The following is a 20,000-nucleotide window of genomic DNA, read 5'->3' as shown; positions in this document are numbered from 1 at the left end:
TAAAAGTATTCTTGTGCATGTCGTTGTAGTGTTGCATTTTCTGTAATAACAATGGTGTTTGCAATAAAAATAAAAATAAAAAAAGAATCAGAATTACGGGTTTTAATCAGGGCTCCGAACCGGTTCAAGGAACGAAAACGAAAACCGAAAACGAACGGAATTTTACGAGGAGCGGAAACGGAAACAAAAACAAAATGGTCTTCAACTGTTCCGGAACAGAAACGTTATTCTGAAATCCACAAAACCGGTTAATAACGTTTTTTTTTTTTCGTTCTCTATATAACAGCCTAATAATTTGATTTCTGCAGTTTGAAAAAAAAAACCGAATAAATGGACCTTTGGTCCAAATGTGTATATTTTGTCTTGCTGTTGTAATGTAACCTATCCGTCTGCCACTTCGGATCTTAGGCCAGCTCGTAGTGTAGGCTACTGAAACTGATTTGGAAATTGTTTGTAGCCTATGCATAATAGCCTATTTTGCCTGCCCACGCCTTGTCGTTTCAAAGTCGGGATTTGAAATGTTTGCGCAATTATAGCCTATTCTATGTAGAGCAACAGAAAGGTTCGTTTATAAACAGGGTTGGAATTATAGCGCAAGCCTTTGAAGATCTCCATATGGATAAAACTTAGGCTACAACCAGGTAAGGAGTTTAGCACGTATCCAGAAATATTTTTGATAAGAAATTATTTATAGGCATAGGTTAGGCCTACAGTAAGTCTGTAGGCTATGGGATGGATAGCCCATCTGAATGTTTTTGGATGCCGCCTGTGATTTATTATTTTTGGGCATAGCTACGGTATAGGCTAAATATTGAGTATGTCTATTCTAAGGTCCACAAAAATAGACTTGATAGGCCCACCAAACACTGCCGGAACTTTAAGAACGAACGATATTTTGCGTTCCGAACCGGTTCAGGACCGATATGTTGGTGGAGGAACGCATGCAAGAACGAAAACATTAAACATAGGCCTACCTGAACCGTTCGGAACGGAACGTTTGAAAAATTATTTCGTTTTCAAGCCCTGGTTTTAATGCTCACTAAGTCTACAGGTTTTCAATGTTTTTTTTATGGGGAAACCCTGCATGGTCATTGTTTATCTGACCTAGCAACAGTTACACGGAATGTAGGACTTGACAAACAGTAGACATGGGTGTATGGTTGTGTGATTTGGGGATCAATGGTGTAATGCAGATGCCCAACGTTTCGATTTCATCTCACTGTGGAAACAGATCAAATCCGATAACAGAATACATAACAAAACGGAATCAGCAATAATGTAGACGTAGCCAAAGAATCCCTCAAAGTTAGAGAGGGGTAGAAAGAGAGAGAGAGAGAGAGAGAGAGAGAGAAATACCGTCTAAGAACCATGTGAGTGGAAGGGGAGAGTGTGAGTGAGACAGATATGCAGATTTGTGAGAAAGTGTGAGAGAGGAGCAGAGAGAGGAAAGGAGGCCACCCGTCCTGCCTGGGTTAATTACATTTCCATGCACCGGTGGCTCTGGCGGTGGTGGAGGCAGTGGTGAGGGGAGCGGAGGGGGAGTGGGGGGAGTGGGAAATCCCAGCAGACGGTGCACCAGTGCACCCCTGGCCACTGCAGCCTTTAATGACGGTGTTAGGGGAGCAGCACAGGGGCCCGGGGCCCACAGCAAGACCTCACTGCAGCTTAAGAGGCCTGATTATTTATTTTTTTCTCGATTGTTTAAAAAACAGCACTCACTGATGCACTTATTCTTATTGTACTAGACCTTTTTTTCTTAAAATTGTCCTAGAATTGTTGAGAAAATTGCTTTGAAAAGCATAAACTGTTAACCATGTTGTGAGTTGCTTTGGTTAAAAATGTCATATGTCAGCCATATGTAATGTAATGTAATGTAATGTAATGATTATGGTGGGCAAGACTACAGGTAGGGGGCTGCGGCTGCTGCTGTGTTGGGAGAGTAGGGGGCTGTGCTGGGTGGATGGCACATGGGGGTCAGGACTGTAGGCAAGGGCTGTGTTGGGGGACTGGTGGGAGGGTGTGTGGAGAGAGTGTGTGGGGAGAGTGTGTGTGGAGAGAGTGTGCGGAAAAGTAGGGGGTTGTGTTATGTGGGTGCCTGGACTGTAGGTGGGGTTGTGTTAGGTGGGTGCCTGGACTGTAGGTGGGGGACTGTGGTGGGAGGGTGTGTGGAGAGAAACGGATAAACTAGAACGTCATCCAATGAGCAGTGTTGCCACAGTTACCTTGAAAAAGTAATCTGATTACGGATTACTGATTACTCCTTTAAAAAGTAACTTAGTTACTTTACTGATTACTTGATTTTAAAAGTAACTAAGTTAGATTACAAGTTACTTTATTAGTTGCTTTTAGCAGCTGCCAACAACACCCACACCGCCTCAACATAAAAATGAAAACCAGTTTTGCCAATACTCACTATACTGGAAGTGCATTTTAACAGTAATGTCAGCAATGTATAGCAGACATCCCATAACCTACAGTACTTAGATACTGAAATTCAGATGTTTGTTCAATAATGTCTAAGTACACCAAATAAGGAAGGCCTATTGATAGAAATTGTTATAGTAAAATAAGTAGATTTGTTTGTAGATTTTTTTTTTCCCATGTAGCCTTGGCAACTAGCCATCATGTATAGGCCTGAGTAATATGCAAATTAAATTACACTTGTTAAACTCACCTCAACAAGTCTTTTGCAATCATTTAACCCGCCGTGAGCAATGCTAAAGTCGCTGTTACAAACAGTGCAGTGTGCAAGACTATCATTATATTTTAATCTTATGAGACAATTGGGTATACTTTTGTGTCTGATGTGAAATGGGTCTTAAATCTTCCTTTTTGAGGGGCACTGATGCTGCCATGACGCTCCTGTTCCTAGATGCACTGACTGAACTGATTAATTAAGTTTATGAGAAAAGAGATATTTAAGCACACTTACACTGAAAACTGATTGGTTGATTTAGCAGACCAGGATGCTCTGTCTTGGATGCGCTTCAGGCACAAACGCACCACTCCTCTCTCTCTCTCCCTCTCCGTTGTGTGCGCATTAAACTCATATGCACACGCGATTTGAAGTCCGGTCTGGCTTGCGTGCTCTTGTTCGCTCTAGGTACCGGGAGATTTTATGTAATTTGCGGGCGTCAGGAAGGCGCTATCAATATGTGGGAGACTTGGGATGTCTAGCTAGACAGCACTTTGTCGCCAGCACAGTATGTACAATGTACCTTAATGTTGTCAGGTTAAGCTGACACAAACTCAAAGTAATGACTGATGAAATGTGCATCTCTCTCTCTCCCTCCATTGTTGTTTACGTTTGTGTCGCTGCGTGGTTTTACACGTGAATTGTCCTCATGCTGAAAACTTGAGCATAGCCTACATGACATTCCCCAAGGCAAGAAGATAGCAAAGAATATATAATTTTATGAAGGAAAATGACAAAAATAGTAACGCACAGTAACTTAGATAAGTAACTTTAATCTGATTACTGGTTTGTAAATAGTAGCGCGTTAGATTACTCGTTACCGAAAAAAGTGGTCAAAATAGACTAACAAGTTACTAAGTAACGCGTTACTGGCATCACTGCCAATGAGTCATGCGGCAAGCGTCACACAACAAGATGAGGAATGCAAATGTGAGGGATCCAAATGCAATGAAAGCAGATCTTACCCGTGGTGCGATTCCAGTCTGGATGAAAATGGAGGCTTAGTGAATGGCTGTAATGACGGGGAGGGGAGTACTTACAGAAAATATGGGGAGCTAGTGCCTTCAGATCCGGCACACTGCTACTACCGTTAAAACTTTATTGAAGTTTCCCCCAGAAGGTGATGTTTCGAGCCACCAAGCTCATCTTCAGACTGATGGAGATGAGATGTCTGATGATGAGCCTGGATGCTCCGAATGTCATTTTCTGGGGAGATTTCTTTTTCAAAGGAGGAGCTGGATTTTGTTTATTTTTCTCATGTTTGTTCTCTCTGAGCACCTGCCACAACTGCAAGTGCAAACTTTTGCAGTTCGAAGTATGGGTGGGTATTATACTTCCCCATCCTGCCACACACACACACACACACACACACTTCTGGTCTGCACCATGTTAATAGGCCCAAATTGCCCATAATAGGAACATGGTCACAGTGGTGAGCTACAGGGCTAAAAGCTTTTTGATTCGCGCCCCAAAACACTTAATGCTGGTAGGTTACACTATGGCCAACATGGAGCAGAGGGAGATGGGGGTTTGAGAAATTATGTTTTTGTGTGTTTGCAGTTGCACATGAGTATCATGACACAAACTCAGCCTCTCTGCCTAATGAACTGAGTGTATGTGTGTGTGTGTGTGGTCACATGCCTCTACCCTGGGGAATATGAGACCAACTGGGCCAATAGAGTAAAGGCTGGCACGTTTGTTCACTCTGTGTCAACTACATGTCTGGTCACTATGACTGCATGTGCGGTTGGTTAGGTCATGCTGATAAAGAATGAGGAGGACTGGGAGAGATTTGAAAAGCACATCACCAGTACACTGTAATGGAGAGACAAACTGCCATTCCGTGGTGGGGTGCTGATTGAATAATACATTCAGTAGGGAATACTGATTGGATGAGACAAGATGAGTCAAGGCCAGTCATGGGATAACAATGACCAGGGGTGTAGTGGACGTTGGACGCGGGGGAGCGCCATCCCCCCACTTCTTGGAGCATTGTTTTGAGCATTTTAATAAGCATCACGCAAACGTCTCCAATTAGGCCTCTTTGTCATAAAATTCAAGAATGACCGTCATGCTGTAGCACTCCACCATGCGTAAAGACATTAAAAACTGCGCAGCTCGTCATTCCGCGTTACCCGAAAGTAGCTAGAAAGTGGCTAGAAAACCATAGACATACAACTGCCTGTATCCGAATCTAGCAAGCATCTTCATGGCCCACTATTGCAATTCCTTCGTTTGTGTTTTGCAGAAAGCAGGTAGGCTAATCCAGTGGTCAAAATGACACGAAGCATGTGTGAGTAATACGAGTGATTTTTAACGAGGGAGCTCCAATATAAGTGATAAGGCTATTTTACCATAAGTAATGACCCAACGGTGAACCTGAACAACTTTAGGAAAAACTTACGATTGGTGCAGCGTGCAGCTACTTCATCCAAACAAAAACTTTTCAAATGACTGGCACTTGCCTGCCCAATTTTATTATTTTATTTTATTTTATTATTATATTTATATTTATTTATTATATTATTTTTTTTTGTTTTATTGACTGTGCACCTCTGCATTTTAATCATTCGCAATGACATTCATATGACGCCCCCTCAAATTGAGCTACGCTGACCACACAGCGTGTTGAATGCGTGAATCCTGCTTGTGCTATTATTATTGCTATGGTTTACGTGTGGCAATGAATGAAGCCATGCCGCGGCATGTTATGCGTCAAGGAGATTAGACTACGCTAGATTACATAGGCTACTCTACATTATGGTTTGTCTGTTTATTGTATGATACAACAAAAGTAAAAGCTACAGACCATATTCATAGATTTTGGTGGAAAAGTGTAGTTTGGGTGAAGACATTATACAGTATGCTACATTTTGAAGCTAATCCATATAATTTAATTGTTTTTTTTTAATTCGATTTCATGTTCACGAAAGCTGGTAATTTTGGCCTTGGCCTTACGCACCGATGTATGTGGAGGTGCGTGAGTTTTTGCAATGATGTCATTAAAATAGCGTCCCCCCCACTTTAAAAATCCCCACTACACCACTGACAATGACAGTTCTTTGCTGCACACTCACTCTCACTCACTCACACACTCACTCACTCTGGATTAAGGTTGGGCCTGAGGGTGGGAGCGCCGACAATGCTTGGCTGCTCTCGGCTAGCTGGAGATCGATACACACACACACACACACACACACAAAGGGGCTAGATTTTCTTCCCTCTCATTTCACAAAAGCTTCTTTCAGATAGTGTTTAGAGACTGCCAAATAGCCTGCCTGTCACACATATAGCAATCCTTCAGACACACACACACACACCATAATCAGCTACGCACTTCCACACACACACACACACACACACACAGTGGAGCTGTCAGGCCGTGGAGGTATGTGTTAGCGTGTTGGGTTGTTACGTGTGGGACCTGGACAGGCAGAAGGATCAGATTAAAGACCCCTGAAGCCATTATGACGCTCAGCGAAATCGTTCCCCAGAACCCCGTTCCCGACATCGGAACGCTGTTGTTATCACTGGCCTTCTGCCCAGCACTGGCCTTATCTCTCTGTGTGTCCCTCCCATACATGCACACACACACACACAAGCACTCACTCACTTTCTCACCCCCCCCCCCCACACACACACAAACACACAGATCCTGCTCCCTCTCTAGCCTATGACCTCACTGCTGTTCACACAGCTAGGAAGCCAAAGGTCAAACTGAGTGGAGAGAGGGGGAAAGAATGAAATGAATGTGTGTTTGTGTGTGTGTGTGTGTGTGTGTGTGTTTCCTTCTAGAAATCCACCATGCCTTAGAGGGATCACCTGCCTTCCGAGCAGCTATCGATTCAGGCCAGAGATTTTATAGCTGTACAGTATGAGAAGTCGTAAAGAGCTTTCTCTCCGCACAAACAAAAACAACAGGGAGAGAGAGAGGACAGAGGAGTGAAATAAAATGGGAAAATTACTATTAAAACCCGTTTCTACAAAAACATATAGGTGAGTATTTAAGTGTGTGAGTGTGTATGTGTGTATGCGTGTGTGTGCGTACATTATGGCATGTACGAAGATTGTGCTTTTCATCTGTGCAGAGTGATGGATGGGAGTGCAAGCTGAATCACACACACACACACACATACACTCCCCGTGTCTGCCCTGCCACTTTGGCCAGCAGCTTCGCCTGCCTGCCTGTGTGCATGCGCCCAACACCACCCTCCATCACCATGACTACCGTGCTCCAACTCGTTACTCCATCCATCTCCTTGACAACCGCTCCTCCTTTTCAATGGTCACCCTGAAAAGCCCAAACCAAGGGTCCCCCCCGCCTTCCGGTGCTCTGCTTGAGACTGTGGCTGGCAGGACTGTGGCTGGCAGGACAGCGGGCCACTGACTCAAAGTCCACTGAGTCTCAAGGGGAGCTCTGCTCAGTTGACTGGCACAGGTAGGCACAGGTAAGCCACGGCCACTCGGCACATGCAGCGTGCAGCGGCTGGGATTTTGCACTCTTGAGACTCAGTGGACTTTGAGAGTCTGAGTGGACTTGGATTCTGCTGAGAAGCCAGAACTGCTACAGCATTAAAATTCCTCCACATTCCCATAAAATCAGGAGGCAGCGTGAACAGTGAATATCACATTAGCGGCACTTATCAGAGCCACCACTAAGTGCTCCTCCCTCTCTCTCTCTCTCTCTCTCTCTCTCTCTCTCTCTCTCTCGGTCTCTCTCTCTGTCAATTCAATTCAAATAAGCTTTATTGAGCATGTATACAGATTCAATACATAAATATATAAGATAAACAAAACAATGTTGATTAAATAATAGTAATAAATAAATTATAATAAAAAAAGAATATTAACTTAATAAAAAAAAGAATAATGAATGATAATAATAATAATAATAATAATAATAATAAAATAAATAAATTATTATTTTTTTTTTTCAAATTGAGACTATGTTTAGATTTCTGCTCTTTCTCCATTATGTTTTTTCTCTGTTTGTGGCACTTAAACACAAACTGGCGGAGAGCTGTAGGGATTGTTCTTCCTCACCTAGGAGGGTTTTCATTTTTGAATGGTCGTCTAGACCTTTAAATTGTGGGGTTTTTTCTAGACATTTAGGGTAAAAAGAATTTCAGTAGAGTATATTTGGTGCACCTCAGAAGGAAGTGTTTTTTATCCTCAATCTCCATGAGGTCACAGTGGGAGCAAATTCTTTGGTGTCTCTCTTGCCAGGATCTTTTATGCCGTCCAGTTTCAATTTGCAATTTATGGTCACCCAATATGTATTTTGTTAGGTAACAACTTTGTGGTGGTTTTAATTTAACCAGATAATTTGGTAGTTCGTATTTTCAGTTTAATCCGAAAGGTAACAATTCATTTTCTTATTATGTTGGGCGTCTTCTAACCATTGGGAAATGTAGGCATTTTTGTTGTTATTGTGGATTTCTTTTAGTAGTATTGGTTTTGTATCACTAATGTCATTGTCGTTTATAATCAAATTTAAGAGGTTGTCTTTATCTGGTTCTGTTGAATTTTCAAGTAGCGCTTTATGGTTTAGATTTTGAGGGTCTGAACCTTTTAAGTGCATCCAGAATTTTATGGATCTTTTTGTGATGGCCAGGGACATAGGGAAACGACCTAATTCAGCCCTGCCTGTCTCTCTCTCTCTGTCTCTCTCTCTCTCATTCTTTAGGCCCAGTGAGTGGTGGTGGTGCCTCCCTGCTGACGGGACCCCAGTCCAGGTGCAGGGCACAGAGGCTAAACGCCTTGCACTTCCTCTGGTTACTCTTGACGATAACCTGATGAACCACCGATACACATACATCGATACACACTCTTGCTTTACACTCGGCCGAGATAACCCTGTGACCAAGACCACACACACACACACACACACACACACACACACAGTTAGGGGCAGGAGTTAAACAATGAAGCTCTGCAGAGAGGGCGTGTCAGCCCTGGCGTCTCCATGCCAACAGGGCTGCCTATCGCAGCACTCCCAGATGCGTTTCCATGCCGACTCGCCTGTCGCTCTGCTCGCCCGAGCTGTGGGGGTGTCCAGAGCTCTCCCTGTTACTAAGGTAACCCGCAGCTCTGCAGCCAGTGATTGGCTGTGGAAGGGTGGAAGCCAGGAACGCAGGCAGAATGATAAGGCAGGAGCGAAGAGGTGGGGAAGAGAGGGATACAGAGAGAGGGGGAGAGAGAGACAGGGAGAAAGAGAGAGAAAGACAGATAGAATGATAGAGGGAGACAGACAGAGAGGGAGGAAGGGGGAGAAAGAGAGAGGGAGAAAGAAAGAGAGGGGGTGAGGAGAGAGAGAGAGAGAGAGAGGGGAATGAGAGAGAGAATGGGAGAAAGAGAGAGAGGGGAGAGATATAGACTTGGTGCTAAGTTGAGCGGTACTATCAGGCAGACGCAGACAAGACTGGGAGGGAGACAGAGTAAGTGAGCATGAGAGAGAGAGAGAGAGAGAGAGAGAGAGAAAAAGAGAGAAATAGAGAGAGCTGGAATCAGCAGCTCTACCCTGATGCTCACACCATTATCAACAGGGAGAGAAACTGCCACAACCACCAGCAACTATCCCATTTAGAATATGTAGGTTTGAGTGTGTTGTGTTCGTTAGAGAGGTAGAAATTAAGTGTGCTTGTGTGTGTGTAAGAGAGAGAGAGATGGATAGTGTGTGTTACCTGGACTGCAAATGTTCCAGCTGGACCTGGAGGTTCTCTGTCTGTTCCACCTGCTCATCGAGGGACCGCTGGAGCTTTCGGCTCTGGTTATGGGCTTCATCCAGCTGTAGTACACACACACACACACACAGAAAAGGAGAAGGAGAAGATAACAATGGTAGGACATGCAGAGCCTTATAGAGCCATAGCAGTGCATTGATAAAGGCTACAACAAATTGATTACTACTGTAATCTAAACCACAACGAGCTGAGGAGCAGACACAAACATTATCATTTATCATTTGGTGAATGCCAGTGCTCTCAAATACACTTATTAATCCTGCCAGCTTCCAAGGAATCAACCAGTTGTTTGTGTGTGTGTGTGTGTGTGCGTGTGTGTGTGTAAATGTGCTGACATCATCCTAATCTTCGAACAAGCTCTTTCTTTAGAACCACAAAGTGCAAAACTGATGTATATGATGTTTGTTTTGAATGCATGTGAGTGTGCATGTGATTGAACATGTGAGTGTGTGCGTGTGCGTGTGTGTCCATGTGCACTGACCTCATCTTCAGCCTGTCCAAGCTCCTTCTTGAGCTCCTCCACGCGGAGCCGGAGCTTCTTGACCTCGGTCTCGTGCTGATCCACCCGCCGGTTGGCGTGGGCCAGCTCCGCCATCTTCTCCTGGTACTGCTTCTTCAGCTTGGTGTGGATGTGCCGCAGGTCTCCCAGCTCCTACACACACACGGAAACACACACACACAACCACACACACACACAGACAAACAGACAAACAGACAGACAGAGAGAGAAAACACAACACTTTTCAGGCTTTTAAGCTTCTACTTAAGTTTCAGTAACAAACCACGACATCCAAACATTAGCCCATGTCGCTGTGTGGTGGTGGGTGGTTGTTGACTTTGAGAAATGGAGGCAACAGGACGCCTGTGACTCATGTTGTCCACATCAGGGGGGGAGAGTCCACAGCCTGCCCGACCGAAGCCTCGGCTGGTCTGGAGGCGACGCGACGGTCACGGCACGGCCCCTCTGACAGGAGGAATGGGCCTCCGACACGCGCTCCAGATGTGCTCGCCGACCCTCCCGTCGAGGTATGAAGGTCGCAGGTGTCAGCGGCGCGGGGGAGAAACTGATAAAAGCCCCCGCAGACCGGTCAATAACACGCTGCACACACACACACACACACACACACACACACACAAACACAACCACCACCTCGGCAAAGCTAGATCGGGAGATACACTACAACACACCAGCGCCTGTTTGTCAGCGCCTCCCGGGAGAAAATTAAAGAGTGGCGGGAGAAGAGTGTGTGTGTGTGTGTGTGTGTGTGTGTGTGTGTGTGTGTGTGTGTGTGTGTGTGTGTGTGTGTGTGTGTGTATGTGTGTGTTGTCTCTGTGAAGAGGAGCCAAGGTCAAAGCTAATCCCCAGATAGACAAACAAAGAGCACTATGTTTTAAAATCAGCTGCTGAGGATGAAAGTTCCTTTTGTTTGTTGATCCGCTGTTTTTTTTCCTCCTCTCTCTCTCTTTCCCTCCCTCCCTCTTCTCTCCCTCCTCTCCCTCCCCTCTCTCTCTCTCTCCCTCCCCTCCCTCCCTCCCTCCCCCTTCCTCTCTCTCCTCCCTCCCTCTCCCTCTCTCTCTCTCTCTCCCTCCCTCTCTCTGAGGGCTGTGGAATGGGAACATCCTGTCTCATTTCGCCCGGTTAGTTTCCTCTGCTGCTTTACCTCTTTCCTGAACCTCTGGGCTCCACAGAGAAGGATGGAGGAAACTGCCATGCTCTTTGTAGTGTCTCATTTTTCTTCCTTAAGTCCTCGTGGCACAGGGATTGGAGCCTCTGCATTCTGGAGTTGATCTTGGGTCAGTTCTTGGCTCTTCCAGCCCAAGTAACTACAGCCTGGCCCAGACCAGTGCCTAAGCAGCCACACACTGGACTCCCGAGCTCCTCTCCAGGGTGCCGGGACGGGCCGGATGGGGCTGTACAATCCATCATGTCCAGCCAGACAGACAGCTCTGGGTACGGACACTCAGAGCGTCAGGCAATGGGCGAGCTCAGACCAGACAAGGACATACAGAACAAAATGATGGAAAGGAAATTGAGGACAGAAAGCATTAAAACAACACACAGGAGGAGAGAGGGAGGAGAGATGAGAACAGAGAGAGAGGGAAGAGAGAGAGGAGAGGAAAGGAGGTGAGAGAGGAGAGAGGGAAGAGAGAGGAGGTGCTTTGAAATATTCTTTGTGCTATTCACAAGACCCTCCGCAACACACACACACACACACACACACATCCCACATCATAATTCTCCCTGTCTCTGTGTCACACACACACTTTCAAAACCACAGGCACTGACAGATACACACACACAGGAAACCACAGACACCTTGTCCCATCGCCTCTTAATCCACATGCTCATTCTGTTCTCTCTCATTCCGCCATTCAATTATTGATGGCCTCCGACGGCACGACCCACCCGACCCTCTAGGAAACACTCTGACGGCTGCCAAGCGTCACTCAATCGCTCCATGAAGGCTTCTCTTCGCTTCACCCCGGCTCCTCGTCTTGTCGCTTCACTCGTGCTGCCGCAAGTCGCTAATCCCCTCCGCCCCATATCAAACTATTATTCACACACTAATGTCTTCTCCTCAGCACAACCACAAGAAGGAAAGAAAGAAAGGAAAAAAAAGAAAGAAAGAAAGAAAGAAAGAGCGAGTGAGAGAGGGGGATGTTAGCGGAGAGGGGCCCCGGGGGGGGGGAAGAATAACACAGAATAAGATAAGGAAATGCCAGAGAATCAGGATCCAGAGCATTAAACTGTACCCAAGGAAAGAGCTGTTTGTCCCTTTGTGTGAGTGCACTCTAATGGGAATGGTGTGGACCAGCCTGTGTGGGCGTGTGTGCCTGTGTGTGTGTGTGTGTGTGTTGTACCCTGGTGGGAATGGTGTGGGGCTGACAGTGGGGCATTAATTGAACTTATGTGTCTGCTGTGACAGCTTGAGTGTGTGTGCCTGAGTGTGTGTGTGTTTCATTCAAGACGTGTGTCTGCTGTGGCAACCCGAGGGGAGGACATCATTCTGACCAGACCTCTACGAGACCTCAGCCTCTGGAGCAAACACAAGAGAGAGGAACAGCAGGAACAATGGGGAAGAGAGAGAGAGAGGAAACAGAGAGAGAGAGAGAGAGAGAGAAAAGAAACACAAAATAAGTATGAATAAGAAGAGCCAAAATGCAGTGAGATAGAGAGTGTGAGAGGGTGATAGAGAAGTATAAGTAAAGAGAAGAAGAGGGCGAGGACAAACAGGAGAGAAGGAGGGGCAGAAATGCATGGAGAGGAGGGGAGAGGAGAGGAGAGGAGAGGAGGGAGGGGAGAGGAGGGGAGAGGAGAGAAGGGAGAGGAGGGAGAGGAGAGGAGGAAGGGAGAGGAAGGGGAGAGGAGAGGAGGGGAGAGGAGGGGGAGAGGAGAGGGAGGGGAGGGGAGGGAGGGAGAGAGGGGAGGGAGGGGAGAGGAGAGAGGGGAGGGAGGAGGAGGGAGGAGGGAGGGAGGGGAGAGGAGAGGAGAGAAGGGGGAGGAGGGAGGGGAGGGAGGAGGGAGGGGGAGAGGAGAGGAGAGAAGGGGGAGGGAGAGGGAGAGGAGAGGAGGGAGGGAGGGAGGGAGGAGGGGAGGGGAGGGAGGGAGGGAGGGAGGGGAGAGAGAAGGGGAGGAGGGAGGGAGGAGGAGAGGGGAGGAGGGAGGGAGGGGAGGGGAGGGAGAGGGAGAGGAGAGGGAGGAAGGGGGAGGGAGGGGAGGAGGGAGGAGAGGGAGAGGGGAGGGAGGGAGGAGGGAGGGGAGGGAGGAGGAGGAGGAGGGGGAGGGAGGGAGGGAGGGAGGGGAGAGAAGAGGGGAGAGGAGGGAGATTAGAAAAGAGGGAGAGAGTTCCATCAGGCTCAATGAATAATTGAGGAGAATAATCAAGAGGGCAGACTGAGTGAGATTTCTGCTACCGCAGCAGTGGAGAACAGTTAGCCAGCAGCCTGAACAGCGCTTTAGCCACGCTGCCTGCTGGCCTTCACTGCCCACATATACATTCAACGCAGGTGCACACACACACTCTCTCCCACACACACAAACACACACACCTCTGCTATCCCACAGAAAGGGACCAATTCAAATCCATGCACACACAAAATGCATGCAAGCTGTATGGGATGCAAGTCCGCGTAATACACACACACACACACACACACAGTACCCGGCTGAAGGCCACCTGGAGAGAGAAAATCTCCCATGATGCTGCCTGTGCTCTTTGTTTCTGGGACGTGATCCACTTCTGCCATACATCGCAGAGAAAAGCCCCACAAACACACACACAGCCATGATAATTATTTTAACGACTTGCAATATGCAGTATATGAAAATGACCACAATAACTTTTGACCTCAATATTTCCAATGTTTACATTTGCGTCATTGGTTTACTATATATTTGTTGTAGATTTGTGTTTAAAGCATTTGTGCTTAAAACACAAATCTACAAATTGTGTAATTTGTGTCCTAAAATATAGCCGACTAAAATAAGGGCTCTCAGGCTGTGTTGTACAGTATTTCTGTGGATCGTGGAAGACAAACATACAGTCAAATGACCGTGCTCATCAGCGTCTTCAAAGTATACATACCCTTTTCGCCATTATGGATAAACCTTACCACAGTACAATCTTCAACATCACCCAATCCATTTTTGAAACAGTATTGCAGCATCATGCAAATCTAAGACAAAGAGAAGTTATTTTGTGTCCTCTAATGTACCCCTTCATGACCAGTTTACTTCTCTATCTAAATAGCAAGTGCTACCCACCGGTAGTTTAAAACACCATTGCTGGTAATCTAATTAGCTATAATTCGTTGATGCATGACATAAAATAATTTCCCTTGAATTTCCACTAGGGATCAATAAAGTTTCTATCTATCTATCTATCTATCTATCTATCTATCTATCTATCTATCTATCTATCTATAAAAGAACTGCTCAGTTTATTAGATGGTCTTCAGTAGTTTTAATTCCAGAGAACAAATGCTCAGATGAATACGTGTGTGTATGTATGTGCACCTCTGCATGAAGAGTGTGCTAAAATAATAATTAGCAGATTGCCTTGTCTTGGCCAGAGCCGCTGGTTGAAAACGTGCAGGCACATACTGCATATGCAGTCAATATATTTTCATGAATAGCCAATGCATTTTCAGTCTCTGACAGGAGCAACAACGTATGGCAATTCAGCTAACTTAAGGTCATCTGAGACATCACCAAATCATCCAGTTTTTTGCAGTTGTAGGTGGAGAGAGGCCTTGGACATTATTGTGCTGTTGGCATAAAATGACAATAATATCGTTTATCACAACATTTTCTGGGTCAATACATCGTCCAGCAAAAATAGTTATTGTGACTAAACACACATACACATATACACACACACACACAGTCCTCTTCTAGCCCCATGAGGACCGACAGGTCTCTCTCTCTTTCTGTCTGTGTGTGTGTGTGTGTGTGTGTGTGTGTGTGTGTGCACGCAACATGCACTACATCCAAGAGTCTTCTCAAATCATTCACCTTATTTAGAACTGCAGCACACCTTCATAAAGCGTCTCTATATCTGTCTGTTACGAAGAAAATTGGGAGTAGGACACAGAAAGGAGGAGAGAGAGAGAGAGAGAGAGAGAGAGAGAGAGAAAGAGAGAAACAGAAGGCAGATGAAAGAGACAGCAACACCGGGTGCCGCCACAGGAGGTAAACACAAAAGAATGGCATGTGTACTGCTAACCTGACACAGAAAACACGAGCGCACGGAAAAGCAAACAAACAAAACAAGCAAGGCTTCAAATGAAGAGAGCAAATCAGGATGGCTCAGTGTTGTGGCACTGATGAGGACGACATCCCATAATAACACTGCTGACTATGGCTCATTCAGACGCGTGGACAGTTAACAGTGGTCCACACACACACACACACACACACACAGTCTTACATTTCACACCACAGACAGAGAAAGGGAGAGGGGGACAGACTAAGAGCAAGTGAAAAGAGAGAGAATGTGTGTGTGTGTGTTTTGTGTCTGTGTGTGAGAGAGAGAGAGAGAGAGAGAGAGAGAAGAGCAAGCATGCACAAGAGAAAATGAATGAATGAACAGAACAGCAGCAAAGGGCACAGTAAAAGTGACAGGCAGCCACTTACATCAATGTCAACTATGATGGCGTAAAAAATAACTTCATAGATGGCCCTGAAAGGTCTTCTAATATAACAGTGCACATTGGTTACATTGAGATGGGCTGAGAGAGAGAGAGAGAGACGAGGGAATAAGCTGATGTGTCTGTCCTTTATTGCCACGTCAAGTACATAAACCAATTCAGTTCTCCCTCTGGGCCACATCTGAATGAACAGCACACACACACACACACACACACACACACACACACACACACACACACACACACACACACACACACACACACACACTAAACAGCAGGAGTGCAGAAAATGCCAGGAACCTGAGTGTGCGACTACGGGTCAGGTACAAGGCTTTGTTTACCAAGAGGCTTAGAGTAAACACAATCAGCCAATCAGGTCCAGTCTCCTCTTAATTGTGGCTCCCTTCTCTCCTTCTCTCTGAGTCAAGCCGCAGCATAGATGCCCGAATGCAAACACAAACCCACTCAGCAGGGCTGGTCAACCAAGATGCCATGCTGCTACTTAATCAGTCAAGCGACTACGTACAAACGCAGATAGGCAGAAAAACAACAACAAATCCAGACACGTACAAACACGCAATTGCCCAACTGCACCCAGACAGAGGGGGTAAATGGGATGGGGGTAGATGGGAGGGGAGGCTGGGATGGGGGGGTTTTTCTCCTTGAGTGGACTCCAGACTGAATAACCACATAAGCTCCACTACACTGCCCTGCAAAACAAAACAAACACAATAGACGCAGGCAAACTACAGTTCTGCACCGCACATACACGTGCATGCGTGCAACACATTTGCATTTGCTCACACACACACACACCAAAAAATCAACTTTCATATCAGTGTGGCCATGCAGGGCTTGTTGTAAACTACGATGTGTGTGTGTGTATGTGTAAATGTGTGTGAGTGTGTGTGTGTGTGTGTGTGTGTGTGGTAATGCAAGTATGTGTGTGTGAATTGAGGCAGAGAGGCAAGGCCAGTGAGGACTGCCCACGTAGAGCTATATAATGTGGCCAAAACTCTGGACTGCCCCTGGCCTAGCACATGCAAGTCCCATCACAGAGGAGTCTGTAAAGTGTGCTTTGTGTGTGCTTTGTGTGTGTGTGTGTGTGTGTGTGTGTGTGTGTGTGTGTGTGTACTGTAGTGTGTGTTCGTGTGCTCTCAACTTGAGTATTTAAGTATATATGTAACAGAATAGGCTGAATAAGTATATATGTGACAGAAAGGCTAAGAAAAGAGTACATGTTTGAAAGTGAAAATGAGAGTGTGTGCGTGTGTGTGTGTGCGTGTGTGCGTACATGCCCTTGTTTGTTTACCTGTTTATGCAGAGCCTCATGCCGGAGGCATTAGCAGCACCCTGCGGTAGCATGATGGAGCGGAGGGGCGTCCGGAGGACAGAAGCTAAACGCTCACTAACAGCCTCACCTGCTCATCTCGCTCCCCCCGCAGCGCACTGGAGCCGCGCCAGCGCAGGTGAGCAGCACCCCGCAGCACTCGTCTCACTCAACCCAGCGCTGCCCGCCACAACCAGATGGAATAGGATGCCAATGGGGCTGTTTTTTTGCAGTCCTCAAAAGACAAAATGTCTAAATCTGAGCAGCGAGTGCAGAGCGGAGAGCGGCCGAGACACTGGCACACACACACACACACACACACACACTCTCACTCACACTCACACTCACACACAGAGCGGGTACTTGCTTCTTCAGGCTAGGAAGGGGCTGTAAAATGAATCCACTGTGATTTGCCGCTGTGACTAGACAAGAGGACGTCACACTTCCTGATTCCTGGGATTCCAAGTGGTTAGGACGAATCCCATTCTGTACTTTGGTTACCCACAGAGCTACTCAATTGGCAAGGAGGGAGACTTCACATATGAGTAACTGGACTCTAACCTTGGCTCCACAGATGGACATGTGAGTAAATGGACACTGACCTTGGCGCCACAGGTCCACAGGTGTCCGCATGTCTCACGGAACCATTTGCTCCTGACTCATTGTTCGTCCGTTATGACTGTGACACATCCCTATCTCTGCACACAGCAGTCTATTTCATCTCTACTCTGACCAATATCTCAGTATGGGATTTTCAAAAGGAGGCATCTTATTTTTACTGTTGCATTCGCCACATTTGCAATTCATGGTTAAATCAAGTGTCAATACTGGTGCACTTGCTATAAAGTATGAAGGCGACTGGACAACCAACGCTGCTATGAAGAAGGCCCACACCGGGACAACCAGCACTCTTGTGAAGGCGAGCTGGATCTGGACAACAAGCACAGCTACGAAGGCGAGACAGACTGGACACACTGTGTGATTTAGATGTGGTGCATGTTCCCTGTAGCGCACTGGCAGGCAGGTCATGGCCCTCTGAGCACACAGGTTACGTTCTACGTCCTGTATAATTCATCCAGCTCCAGTGGGCCACTGGCCTCTCCTCCGTCCCAGCGACTGACCTCAGACCGCTCAGCACTGCTCCTTCCGCCCTTCACACACACACACTTAACAACAAAGTCTGTAATGCACCACACACTACACACAGGTTTGTGGCTTGAATGCTTTCTCCAAAGCTAATGTGTGCTCATACACATGCACAAGAATCCCCCCCCCCCAAACACACAAAGTGAGTAGCCTTGTCCTCTGTCGCCCCGGTTGAAGCCCCTCAGCTCTAGATCAGCACTAATGGTGTGGTGTCAGTGCCTGCTAACTGGGGCATTAACCCGCAGGCTCATAAATAAGCCACTGCGGCCGCGGCTAGCGCTAACACTAATGGACTCATTTACAACGCGCCTACCTGCTGCTCAAATGGCCCGCCAACGCCGCTCCCAGATCAGTCACCGTGCCACTCATCTGCTGTGGAGCCTGCTGAGGCTGTGTGCTAATGGCGCCCTGCGGACTGACTGGGGAACAGCTGACACCTGGTGTGTGTGTGTGTGCGCGTGTGTGTGTGTGCGTGTGTGTGTGTGTGAGTGATTAAGGGGCTGGCAGCGCTGCGCTGCGGTACTGCCCAGGTCCCAGGCTGCCAAACGAAGGTCACTCACAGGGTGACATGTTACAGTGTGCGTGTGTCGCGTGTGTGTGTGTGTGTTTCTGTGTGGTACATGTCTGAGCCAAAGAGCAGTATACTGTGTTTTTGTGTGTGTGTGTGTTTCTGTGTGGTACATGTCTGAGCCAAAGAGCAGTATACTGTGTTTTTGTGTGTGTGTGTGTTTCTGTGTGGTACATGTCTGAGCCAAAGAGCAGTATACTGTGTTTTTGTGTGTGTGTGTGTTTCTGTGTGGTACATGTCTGAGCCAAAGAGCAGTATACTGTGTTTTTGTGTGTGTGTGTGTTTCTGTGTGGTACATGTCTGAGCCAAAGAGCAGTATACTGTGTTTTTGTGTGTGTGTGTGTGTTTCTGTGTGGTACATGTCTGAGCCAAAGAGCAGTATACTGTGTTTTTGTGTGTGTGTGTGCGTGTGTGCGTGAGTAGAACTATGTGATTGCAAGGAGGCCCACACACACACACACCACACGTGCGCGCGTGTACACACACAGACACACACAGACACACACAGACACACACAGACACACACAGACACACACAGACACACACAGACACACACACAGACACACACAGACACACACACAGACACACACACAGACACACACACAGACACACACAGACACACACACAGACACACACACAGACACACACACAGACACACACACAGACACACACACAGACACACACACAGACACACACACAGACACACACACAGACACACACACAGACACACACACAGACACACACACAGACACACACACAGACACACACAGACACACACACAGACACACACACCACACACGTGCGCGCACACACGCACACGCAGTATGCACACACACAGCAGAAATCCATCACAGAAACCGGCAAAGAAAAAACAAGTGCACCCCGAAAAAAAAACCAAACCACACAACACACACAGAAACGTATCACTGAAACACACACACACACACACAAAGCAGAAATCCATCACAGAAACCGGCAATGAAAAAACAAGTGCACCCTGAAAAAAGAAACCAAACCACACAACACACACAGAAACTAATCACTGAAACACACACACACACACACACACACACACACACACAAAGCCAGAATGCACTGGGGAGAGTGCCACCTCAACACATGGAGCAAGGCCACTGTTAACTACGCTTCCATCAGAGAGAAAGCCCCAAACCGTCAGGGCCAGCAGACCAGAGGAGGGCTCCACTCCTCCTCATTAATCTCTCTGATTGGTGACCGGTCAAGCCTTACCGCACGCAGTCAGGGCCTCTGGCTGCCGCTGGGGGAGCCAGTGTGTGTGTGTGTGTGTGTGTGTGTGTGTGTGTGTGTGTGTTTCTGTGTGGTACATGTCTGAGCCAAAGAGCAGTATAC

General features: G+C 46.8%; 1 protein-coding gene across 1 annotated transcript in view; it reads right to left on the bottom strand.

Annotated features, from left to right (window-relative positions):
* Nucleotides 1–20,000, bottom strand: part of ccdc102a (coiled-coil domain containing 102A) — a 100,516-nt gene that overhangs the window by 3,906 nt on the left and 76,610 nt on the right. Inside the window, 2 exon segments of the mRNA XM_048262372.1 lie at nt 9,379–9,482; nt 9,920–10,090. Coding sequence (XP_048118329.1) covers nt 9,379–9,482; nt 9,920–10,090 — 275 coding nt within the window.

Source organism: Alosa alosa, chromosome 14 (genome assembly GCF_017589495.1).
Source record: "Alosa alosa isolate M-15738 ecotype Scorff River chromosome 14, AALO_Geno_1.1, whole genome shotgun sequence".
Lineage (NCBI taxonomy): Eukaryota > Metazoa > Chordata > Actinopteri > Clupeiformes > Clupeidae > Alosa > Alosa alosa.
This window is presented reverse-complemented; position numbering and strand designations above follow the sequence as displayed.